The sequence below is a fragment of the Molossus molossus genome, unplaced genomic scaffold (assembly GCF_014108415.1).
Source record: "Molossus molossus isolate mMolMol1 unplaced genomic scaffold, mMolMol1.p scaffold_m16_p_1, whole genome shotgun sequence".
Taxonomy (NCBI): Eukaryota; Metazoa; Chordata; class Mammalia; order Chiroptera; family Molossidae; genus Molossus; species Molossus molossus.
Window position 1 is genome coordinate 212,985,648 of NW_023425344.1, and position 12,366 is coordinate 212,998,013.

General features: G+C 42.9%; 1 protein-coding gene across 2 annotated transcripts in view; it reads right to left on the reverse strand.

Moving 5' to 3' along the window:
• SLC35F4 (solute carrier family 35 member F4) overlaps window positions 1-8,591 on the reverse strand; it is a 208,093-nt gene extending 199,502 nt beyond the window's left edge. Inside the window, exon 1 of one of the 2 annotated variants that reach the window (XM_036275796.1) lies at window positions 8,218-8,591. In XM_036275796.1, the coding sequence (XP_036131689.1) occupies window positions 8,218-8,320 (103 nt within the window). In that variant the 5' untranslated portion in view covers window positions 8,321-8,591. The remainder of the gene's footprint in view (window positions 1-8,217) is intronic. The other variant, XM_036275805.1, reaches the window with a different exon arrangement.
• Between the last annotated feature and the right edge of the window lie 3,775 nt (window positions 8,592-12,366).

Consider the following 12,366-nt stretch of genomic DNA (forward strand, 5'->3'; position numbering starts at 1 on the left):
CCAATCAGAATTGCAAAAAGAAGAAAGAATTCAAAAAAAGAAAATTAGGATAGTGTAAGGAGCCTCTGGGACAACTTCAAGCATGCCAACATTTGCATCATGGTGGTGCCAGAAAGAGAACAAGAAATTGAAAACCTGTTTTAAAAAAATGACAGAAAACTTCCGTAACTTGGAGAAGGAAACAGACATACAAGTCCAGGAAGCACAGAGAGTCCCAAACAAAAGGAACCCAAAGAGACCCAAACCAAGACACATTACCATCAAAATGCAATAGGTTAAAGACAAAGAGAGAATCTTAAAAGCAGCAAGAGAAAAGCAGTTAGTTACCTACAAGGGAGCTCCCATAAGACTGTCAGTTGATTTCTCAAAAGAAACTTTGCAGGCTAGAAAGTTTCAAAGTTTCAAGTGGCAAGAAATATTCAAAGTGATGAAAAGCAAGGAGCTACAACCAAAATTACTCTATCCTGCAAGGCTATCATTTAGAAATGATGGACATATAAATAGTTTCCCAGATAAGAAAAGGCTAAAGGAGTTCATTACCACCAAACCAGTATTACATAAAATGTTGAAGAGTCTTCTTGAAGAAAAGGAAGATAAAAAATATGAACAATAGCCCTGGCCGGCTTGGCTCAGCGGTTAGAGCATCGGCCTGCGGTCTGGAGAGACCCAGGTTCGGTTCCCGCTAAGGGCATGTACCTCGGTTGCAGTTTGTCCCGGGCCCTGGTTGGTCGTTTGGGTGGCAGCCACTCGATGTGTCCCTTTCACGTCGATGTTTCTCTCTCTCTCTCTCTCTCCCTCCCTCCCACTCTATCTGTGCAAAAAATGGAAGGGTGTCCTCGGGTGAGGATTAAAAAAATATATATATATATGAACAATAAAATGGCAGTACATACATGTCTATCAACAATTGAATCTACAAACCAAATGAACAAGCAGAACAGAAACAGACTCTGGATACAGAGAATTTTTGTTGGTTGCCAGATTGGGGGTGGTGAGGATGAGTAATAAAGGTGAGGTATTAAGAAGTACAAATTGATTGTTAGACAGATGAACCTCAGAGGAAAGGGGGTGTGCAGGAAGAGATAAACCAAAGAACTTATATACATATATGCATAACCAATGGACACAGACAATGCTGTGGGTAAGGCAGGAAGGGAGTGGAAGTGGGAAGGGAGTAGAAGTTAATGGGGAAAAGGGGGAGACATCTGTAATACTTTCAGCAATAAAGATAATTTTTTTAAATGTTCAGTATGAAATAAAAGGCATTTGCATGTGTCCATATGGTTATAAAAAAGACCAAAAGGATAGCATTAACGAAAATGTTCACACTAATCACCTCTGGGTGGTGAAATTATGTGTAATTTTGTTTTAATCTCTTTTTGCTTCCCAGCCTTCCAGATTTTCTGCATTAAGCATGCATTCCTTTGGCAATTAGTGGGGAGCTGTGTACTAAAATAGAACAATGTAAGATGGGCTCAGATTGTGGCATGCTAAAAAGTTTGGACTGTATTCCACAGAAAATGAAGATTTATTTCAGGCAATCGATCAGGGAAATGAGGTGAGCAAGTGTGTGTTTTAGGGAATTAAATGTTGTTAAGGTGTGCATACTGGATTAGAAGGATTTGAGGTTGGGCGAAAGATGTGATGGATAGAACTAAGGAGTCACAGTAGGGATGGAAAGTATATATTTGGGGTAGGAGAGATAGGACAGTGAACTGAATATTGGGTACAGGGAAAGGGCAGAGTTTGAGGATAACTCCAGGTTTCTGGACAATTGTTTAGATACAGATATTAGAAGCTAAAAAACATAATAAGAAGTAAAAAGCAAGTTTAAGGATAGGATGATGAATTTTGTTTTATGTGTGACATGCCTGGAGGACATCCAGGTAGGAATTGTAGGAAGTGTGAAATATGGGTCTGGGTTCAGAAAAAATGGACCTAGAAACACAGACACACAGAAGATGGTACAGCCATGGGATTGAATGAGCTCACTCAAGGAAAGTCAAGAGTGAGAAGAGATAGCTGAGGCTGGTACCTCGGGAAATGCTAAGTCATAGCAGCAGCTGGAGACATCAGAGAGCCAGAGGAGCCAGAAGTTAGTAGAGTTCTCTTTGGACATGGGATAGTCAGAGATAGGGTCAGTGCAAGGGGGAAAAGTTTTATCACAACTATGCAGCTATCCATAGAAAACAACCACAGAACCTCGTCACTTACAGGGAATAGAAAAAAAAAAACAGAAGGCTACCATCTGAGATAGAAGATAAAATGAGCAGAGATAACATACTACTAGAGTTTACTGAGTGAGATTCTTCCCCACAAGGTGAGATGTTTTGAAGGCTGTGAAGGCTGGCCTACTGCATGGCTGTTCTGAGACAGGGACGTCTACCTTCTTTTTTACAAGCAAGGAAACTGACATCTACACAGGGAAATGTCCCAGGTCTCAGAGCCAGCTGCTGAAAGGTTTAAGACTAGAATCAACTTCCAAACCACTGTGGTTTAGTTCACTACCCATCAACATACCACCTCCTATACAAACACAAAAAGAAGGCTCACCCCAAAAAATATCAATAATGGAATCAATGAAATAAAATGGATTTATCCTTTGATCTGAGTCATGAAAATGGCTTTTTTAAAAAATCCTCATCAGAGGATATTTTTCCATTTGTCTTCAGGTAGAGTGGGAGGGAGAGAGAAAGAGAAACATTGATGCAAGAGAGACACACTGATTGGTTGCCTCTCACACACCAGGGCCGGAGACTGAACTGCAACTGAGGAACGTGCCCTTGACTGGGATCAAATCCAAGACTCTTTGGTCCATGGGCTGATCCTCTAACCGCTGAGCCAAACCTGTCAGGGCTGGAAATGACTTCTTACAGTCTATAACCCGCTTATGTTTTTGACCACCACCCCTTATCTTTCAGCTCACTTCCACGAGAATTTAATCCAAAGATTTCCAAGCTACTGATCCCACTACTTTTCACTCCCCCCAATCATCTTGATTTCCTCTCTTCTCTACTTACCAGCTTAAAATTCTGTGGTCAACCATTATAATAATACCTTTATAGCATGCATTCACCACTCTCTTCCTCCTACTATTTATTATACCCATTGGATAATCTGCAACTCTAGTTAAATCTTTCTCTGCACCTGCTCTATGTCTCCATTGTGTCAATGAATACAACCTAGTGGCTGGTTTCACTTTAAATGTATGACCAGAAACTTTAAATGGGCTCTTCAAGGCAGCCAGACAAGCTTACCCCTTATTTAACTACTCACACGTTTTCTCTCCTCCAACCGCTACCACCTCTTCCCGAATCTTCACTCTCAGTAGATGACCTTACTTTCTATTTGAAGAACAGTAAAGCAACCAGAAGAAAGCCTCAACAGACACTCACCCTCTCGATCATCCACCTTTAGAACCTGCACCCACACGTCTGTACTATATCCGTGCTTCTGTCTAGACTACAGCGATGTCCCTTCCCTTGGGCACTAAATTTGATACCTCTCTCTCCAACATCACTAATTTTCTTTCTCTGTTGAATCCTTCTCATGAGCATGCAAACATGCTGTTATTTCTCCCATTTTTCTTTCAACAAGATCTAAACATTTTAATTTAAAATTAATAAATCATACTTCCGTATTGCTTTTAAGATTATTTTGTTTAAAAAGCACACATTTCAGAATTACCAAAGTATATTTCTATTACAAGTTAGTTTATCCAAGTAAGTAAAGAATAAACCACAGTGTAGCTCCCTTAGCCTAGGAGTCAGGTTTTAATAACAAAGTCCGTTGCCAGCAATGGACGTGCAGGTAACCATCAAAGGTCGTAAATACAAATCCCAAACTGCTTCTATAAACTGGAAAGACCTTTGTTGAGTCATGGGGATAAAAATGGGGCATTGGCACTGTATTCAATGAATATGGTCTTTATGACATAGATGGAAGTGCCATCTAGAGACATTCTTAGCACTACTATCCCCATGTCTTCTTGTTCCCCTTTGCACAAAAATCCTATGCTCCCATCTCCATCCTTCCTCTAATTCTCTCAAAATACATTATAATCCATTTTATGCTACTTACCTGCTCTTAGCAAGGTCATCAATGACACCCCATTGCCAAAGTCATGGTCAGTTATCACTCTTCATTTTACTTGACCTTTCAGCAGCCCTGGACTCAGCTAATCCCTTCCCTCAAACTCTTGATTGGCTTTCAGGGTATCACAGCTCCTGGTTTTCTTCCTACCTCCCTGGGAGCTCCTTCTTGGTCTCTTTTAATGGTTGCCCCCTCTCCTTCCCAATCTCTCAATGTCTGAGTGCCCCACAGATCAGTCTTTGTTTCTCTTCTCTTCTCTGTATACATTTATTTCTTGGAGCTCTCATCAGTCTCAGGCTTTAGATAACATCCAAATGCAGGGAAATCTCTACTTTATATCTCCAATCAGACATCTCCAGGCTTATTCAACATCTCAACCACATTTAACCTTTCCGAAGTGCTATCATTATCCTCTGACCCCCTACATGCCTCTACCTTGAAGCCTTCCACACTTAGCCACTAGCAACTCAAACTTGGTCCAATCAGAAAAGATGGGTTCACTTTTTACTCTTCTCATTCTTGCAGATACCATACCCAATCCATCAGGAAACGCTATGGGCTCTAATTTCTAATACATCCAGAATCTGGCTACTTTTCACCACCTCTGCTGCTTACCACTCTGATTCAAACTACCATCATCTTTCACCCTGGTCATTACAATAACATGCTAACTAATCTGCTTCCACCCTTGCCCCAAAAGCGCAGTCAAATTGATTCTTTTGAAAGGTAAGTTAAGTCACATCACTCTTCTGTCAAAAACCTGCATAGACTCCCCATTTTATTCACAATATAAGCCAAATGACTTACAATGGCTTATAAGGTTCTACTTCATCTGAGTCTCTGTATCCACAGTGACCCATCTCCAACCACTCTCCCAATTGTTCACCCCATTTCGCCCATGCTGGCCTCCTGGCTCTTTCTCTAACATTCCAGGTATGCTCCACCCACCTTGGAGCTTTGCACTGGCCATCCCCTCTGCCTAAAATGTCATCCTCTTGATGCCCACATGGCTAACTCCCTCACATCCTCAGGTCCTTGCTCAGTTGTGACTCCTCAATGGGACCTTATCTTAATACCTTATTTAAAATTGCCACAATCACCCCACCGGTGTGGCTCAGTGGTTTGAGCATCGTCCAATGGACTGAGAGGTCCCAGTTCAATTCCCCATCAGGGCACATGCCCAGGTTGTGGGCTACAGGCTCCATCCCTAGTGGGGGATGTGCGGGAGGCAGCCGATCGATGTTTCTCTCTCGCATCAATGTTTCTGTCTCTCTCTCTCTCCCTTCCACTCTCTAAAAAAAAATCAATAAAAACATATTAAAAATAAATAAATAAAATTGCCGCAATCACTACCCCTTCAGAATTTTTTTATCCTTTTTACCCTGTTGAATGTTTTTAAAGCAGCTACTACCTTGAAATATACCACGTAATTTATTTGTTTTATTATTTGTCAGTCTCCTCCCACTATAACTTAAGCTTTAAAAAAGGAAAATACTTTTATCTGTTTTGTTCACTGATATATTTCTGACACATAAGGAGGTGTTCAATTAACACCTGTTGAATGAATAGATCTATTTTCCCTAAGAGATGATAATTAATTCCAGGCTAGACAAAGACTTTAATCATCTCTGGGCCATATATATGTATCAGAATAAAGTATATGTATTTTATATCAGCCTGACTACTGGATATTATTCTGGACAAGTTACTCATTTTCCTGATTGGCAGGAGTATCAGGAAGCACTAACACGAGGCCTATCATTGATGCATAATCTTAGGTGAGTTCCCACCTACCTCTAAAAAGGTAAACAGCATAGATATCAAGAGATCATCCCATCTTTAAGGCCTCATACATGAGCAGTCAGAAATGGGAAAGTCACCTTGCCTTTACATGTTATATATTCCTCACCACAGCATTTTCAGAAATATATCCCTACAGACTTCCTCCAAGCTGTTGTTCATTCCTGGTAACAGCTAAATCAATTGACCATATTGTACTGGTTTGCTTCAATGTGTTTATTTACTAGTTGAAGCCTGAATTAAGGGCAGGATTATTTCATGGTGCTAGGCTGCCTGGCTCCCTTCCAGCTCTCTTCTTTCCTAGTGTTCCACTGTGCAAAATGGCAATCTCTTTCTGCCTCTGAAAGTACAAGAACCCTGCAAGTTATTTGACTGTCACGTAATTCTCTGTCCTTGTGAGTTTCTCTGCCTTCACTGTTTGAACTCCATGGCCCGAAGTTAGGTAAGTGCCCATCACAAATAACTATGCCAAATGCATCTTTGTCCCTTTTAGCTTCAGTTACTGTCTTGGCCAATGCTCATCCCTCTTTTTGTCTTGTTACTGTAGGGCAAACGAAACATGCACCTATTTCAGCAAATACGAACAGGTGATATGAACATGGCTTTATTTAAAATGTCACGTTTCCAGTATTCTTTTTGGTTTGTTCTTCATTAACCAAAGTTCTGTTGCATGAAAATATAACAATATACTACCCAGAGTCTTGTAATTTCACAGACAGCTTCTACATTCTCTAAGCAGCCAAAATGCATGGTTCGTAGTTAAAATATTCATAGGTGAAATCCACGAAACCTCCATATGGTATGCTAGTGCCTTCACTTAAGTTTCTAGGGTTAAAAAGAATTCCTTTGCCAACACATGAGGAAAAACGGAGTTTTTGAGTCTATAGTACAAAGACTTCAAATGGCACTCCACAGCATGTTATTTTCTTTCCAGAAAATTCTAACACTATATAATTACTTTTGTGTGGAAAATGAATAATGTAAGCCTCTAATGCTAAAAACAGCTAGACAGATACCATCCAAATCCTGTAGGCCTTTCCTGAAGCCAAATGAAATATTAAAATAGAAAATATCTGTGTAAAGACAGCCCATGTAAGGAAACTCTTGAATTATTATTCAATAGAGATGGTGTATAGTGGGGGAGAAAGTTACATGGAAAAGAAGTGTTTTCTGGTTATGTGTCAGAGTTTGTCTGCTTCAGAGAAACTGCAGTGTTGATTGTACCCCAAAATGTCACAGAAAAAGACATATCAGAAATGCTTCTAGGAGCTTCCAAGCCTTCTGGTTAAAAATAACAGCAAGAACATCAATTAAGCTTCATCCATTGCGACAGAAATATACTGATAGAGAAAAAGTGAAACCCCACTGCATGGGAATTAAGCCGCAGCTTACTCCCGCAATAGAAACAGAAAAAAGAGCTCCGCTTGGGTCACTTGGCAGAACTAATCCCAGTAAATATGGCCAGTGGGTTTGTGAGTTGGGGGAGGGGCCACAGTAGAGCGCACCTCATCTCCCTCCCCTTAGAACCGCTCAGGAACCGTGAAAGCATCGGTGCCGCAGGACCTCATTTAGACAGAAGAAAGCGGGTACAGACCAGAACAGCCTGCTGGGGCTCAGAGGAAGCCGCGACGTGCGGCGAGCAGCGCGGGCGGGTGGCCCTGTCCGGTTCCACCTCCCCACCCCCACCCCCACCCCCGGCGTGTGCAAGGGTCTCTAGCTCCAAGCTCCGGGACTCGGATTCGGAGACCTGAGCAGGTTCTTTCTCTGCCTGTGATAGAGAACCTCCCAAAGACGTTGTAACAGGAGTAATTCCCGCGCTGGCAAGGTCTCCGCAGCCCGGCAGAGCGGGCTGGCCCAGCGGGAGCCGGGACCCAAGTCTGGACCGGCCGCCCGGGCTGGCCCCACCCGAGCCCATCCGGGCGTCCCCAGCACCCCGCCCGCAGCTCGGCACCTGTGGGGGCTTTCGGAGACTGCAGCCCCAAGGGCTGACTTTCCGTTAAGTAAACAGCCATGTTAACCTCCTCGGTCGTAAATAAGCCAGGCGGGAGCGGGGCCCACGCCGTCTAGAGTGCTCACCGGGTCCCCTCTGCGCCTCCGTCCCGAAGGCTGCGACGGTTTCCAAACTCCTAGGAGCTAACTACCGGGGCCCCTTTTCTCTCCCCGGGTTCAGCACCGAGGACAGCATACATACTTTGCACCCGGTGGCCCCAGAGCCAGAGGGTGGCATTAGCCGCACGAGCAAGGCTGCAGGTGTCCGGACGGCGCTCCCTCCCACATCCCACCCGTCTCGGGAGCCTCGAGCAGGGCAGCCCCGCGGCATCTTACTTTTCTGGCTGGAGTAACCGGGGTAATAGCCATAGTAGCCGGTGATTCGCAAGATCCGGTCCTCGATGGTGGCCACCCCGTTGGGGGCCGCCTTGACATCCATAGAGAGCGCCGGGCGGCCGCCCCGGGCGCGGCGGGGCGGAGAGGGCAGCGCGGGGCCCGGGAGCTGGTTTTGGTGCCGCCGCCGCCTCCGGTGCTGATGTTGCAGCTGGTGCTCCCGCGCCCGGGCTCTGACTCCACCGCCCGGCGCAGCTCCGGCTCCGCATCACAGCGGCGGCGGCGGCGGCGGCGGCGGCGGCGGAGCGGCCCCCACTCGGGCCGGCCTCTCCGTCAGCCTGGCAGCTCTCCCGCCGCCACCGGCGCACTGCTGCCCGCACAGCGCCCCCTCACCTCCGACGCCCACCAGGGCCGGGGCGGGTGTGGGCGCCCCACCTGGCCGCCTACTCTCTTCATTAACCCCTTTGCGTCCCTTCCGGGAAGAGTAGACATCCCCTGACCCACCTGACTGAAGGGGTGTTTGGTCCGGGGGCGTGGGAGAAGAGAAGGTGACACGGTGGCAGGGCCGCGGGGAGGAGGAGTGGGATCGCAGGCGCGAGAGAGACCCAAGTGGCAAAGGGGCTGTTAATGCAAGTGATGCACACTACCGCTCAAGGAGATGACCTCTGGCGGGGGGGCGCCCCCGGGACTTGGGCCACATTTGGCGTCTACACCACCTTGGCTTTGGCTGCTGTGCAATTGTCCCCAGGCGTTAATCATTCTTGCAACTTGCCTAAAAGACAGAGAGTCTTTTTTTTTTTTTTTTTTTTAAGAAAATGACGCCCCAACAGGTGGCACATGGAGTGATTATCCAGGTATTATGGACACAAAGACTTGAAGAGATCAAGCCACCAAGTCTGACAGTCCAGGTCACCGGCCCTCCGTGCTCCCAATGAAAACATCAAAGGCTTGGGAGGCGCAGCTGCGCGCAGCATGTTTATTTTGCCATTCCAAATGCCCTGAGGAGAAACGATTTTCTTCCTTATTGCCGAAAAACCAGGGGGAAGCCCTTCAAATTGTAAATATTTGAACCTGTGAAAGTTTTAGCTACTGTCAAGATGAGTCTAGAAAGTCCTTGAGGCTGTGTGTTCAGTGAACTCCCTCTCCTCTGGTAAGACCGCTTTGGCAAGAGACCCACCTGGCTAGTGAGTGAGCAGAGGGGATGATTCCCGTATTCATAGTTTGTAGACACAGCCTCCTGAGAAATAATTTTCAAAGTTTCGTCTCAGAAACTGAAGGGTATGTGAGGGTGTGGGTAGGGTGTCAGCTCATCAGCTTAGAGGTCACAATGTCCACTTTCTATCCAGAGTCAGTTTAAGACATCCCTGCCTGATTTCACATTTGTACATTTTAGAAGGCGATGGTGGGGGGGGGGGCAAAAACAGGTGGACTTCAGTGCCCCCTCAGAAACCTCCTATGAATCTAGCACACCGTTCTGCCTTCAAGCATTTTCCATGTTGTGTGTGGGTCCTTCAGAGGGAAGAAATATGCAAACTTTTTAAAAAGGTGAATAAGTTTAAGCATATTAAAATTCAGTATTAAATTTCACAATGTGTTGAGGGTTTTCATCCAGACACAAAGCCTAGCACAGGATCTTGAGAGTGGAGTGAATCTGAGATGACTGTGCCCGGGAGAAAGTTCATAAAGAAACCAATTTCCTCCCACACCTGCTTTCTGGGCTGGAAAAGATGGAAGGGTGGAAGGAAGTAAAAGGTCAAAATGAACTTGAGGAAAAAGCAATTCTGTGCAATGGTGGAGAGCTGAACATTTAAAGCAAAAATGAAAGGGTAATGCTTCTGCATTTCCACTGCCCCCCGCACCCCCACACACCTGAAGCAATTTTCAGCAAACTTTTATTATTTTTATTTCTGTGGCAAACATTATATAAAATGCATGCATTGCACATAGTAAAATGGGTTGATCTCATTCATTTAAGATGTCCCTTTTATTTAGTTTCTATAATACAAATTTTGCTATATTACATCTAATATGTGTTTAATAATATCATAATCAGTAGCATGTTAATATATAAATTTAATAAGAGAGAAATTAAAAAATAACTCAAGCAAAATCCTTGGAATGTAACAGGAATATGAATATACACAGACTTTAAAGATACGTTGTTTTGTCCTAATAGTTGTAGCTTATCTTTCCATAATTAAGGTATTTAAATTCTAAGTTTTACTTATTGTGTAAGTTGTTGCCTGGTTCCTAATTTTGCTTTGTTTTCAGAAATTTCCAGAGAAGTAGGTAGAAATGTATTTAACTAGATCTCAGGCATACAAACAGCAAATTCGACATATATTTAAGTAATGTAAATATTTTACCCACAAGAGTCTGTTTTTAAAAGAAATTATAAAAATTGTCAGACCGACCTAGAAATTAATTTTAAAATGGCAGAGCATTTACTAATGTCACTGTTATCTTCTATAAGAGGGTGACTAAAACAGTAAATTCAAGCAGACGCTATAATCTAGGACACTTTTTTTCATATTTATTTATTTATTTTTAATTGAATTTATTGGGGTGACACTGGTTAATAAAATTATATAGGTTTCAGGTAAATCATTCTATAAAACATCATCTGTATATTGTGTTGTGTGTTTACCACCCCAAGTCAAGTCTCCTTCCATCACCACTTATCTCTCCCTTACCCTCTTTACCCCCCACACACACACACCCCTTCCCTCTGGCAATCACCATACTGTTGTCTATGTCCCTGAGTCTTTTTTCTTTGCTTAATCCCTTCACCCTTCTCACCTAGCCCCCGACACCCTCCCCTCTGACAAATGTAGGGCACACTTCTTTTTTATAATGAAATAGAAATTCTACAATTATACATTGGAAAGTGAATTTCTGCTAGTGATAAACACTCTTTGGAACCTTTGATAAAATTTTTTTTAACCTTTCAAATGTCATTTTAGACAATTAAAAATTATAGAAACTGTTTTGAAAGGAGAGTTTTTTAAAACATTTTTATATGTTTGCCTGCTTAGTCTACCCATTTTGACAAACACAAATACAAAAATTCCAATTTACAAAATGTAAATTATCAGTGTGCCTCAAATCTATTCTAAAAAAAAATGAGGAAAGATATAATTAGACAAATGAAGATTGAAGGTAGTTATTTGATTAACAAAATGGTTCCTCATGGTAGCCAGATTCACATAGCCAATTTCCCCCGAAATCAATTTTCCAAGTAAATCATAACTTGACCTACAAAAATTCAGTTTGTATGCAATTTTACAGGAATATTTCTAATGCATTAAGCACTGGCATCTGACTATGACTCCAAGGGAGGTTTGTTTGTTTTTTAATTTATCTTTATTGTTGAAATTATTACACATACCCCCTCCTCCGTGCTCCCATCCCCCCAGGTCTCCAGAGCACTATTGTCTGTGTCCATGTGTTATGCATATATGCATAAAAGCTCTTTGGTTAGGGAGTTTTGATATCTGGACCATATTTATTTGGATAATCTGTTCTAGTCAGATTAGATATTTATAGTAATTGACTATACAGAATTTAGCTATTTGTGTTGTAAAATGTGCCATATCATTTGCAAAATAGTTCATGGGATAGTCTGTGTCTGATGCTGAAATAACTATACGAAGTAATAGCATCAGAAACTAAATGTGATCACTAGGTATAAATTCTATTCAAAGATATATAGTGTGTCATAAAATGGTTTAAAAATACCATATCAGCCTTTATACTTTGGAATGGTTTTTAAAATAAGATCCATGTAATCTAGTCTTCCTTAATTTGATTAGCAGCTAGGGGCAAAATAATCTGGAGATTAAGCCTTTTTTCATGGCAGAAACAAGTCATTTAATCTTTTTGACCACCTATTTGGAGTGGCCAATGAAAGATACTGAAAGAAGAGAATATCATCATTTTCCCCCCTCTGGGAAGCTAATATAATGTACCTTCCTCCTTGAACCGAGAGGATTTGGCTGTTTGGAAAGCCAGCAATGTTTAACCTTTAATATCAAAGGGCCAGTGTTGCCTTGTACAATAGTCAGCACCATTTACAAAGAGTTGACCGCACGTCGTTTGCACAGTTGGTGTTTGAAAGCTTCTGGCCTCTAGCCAACCAGGTGATAAGTGCTG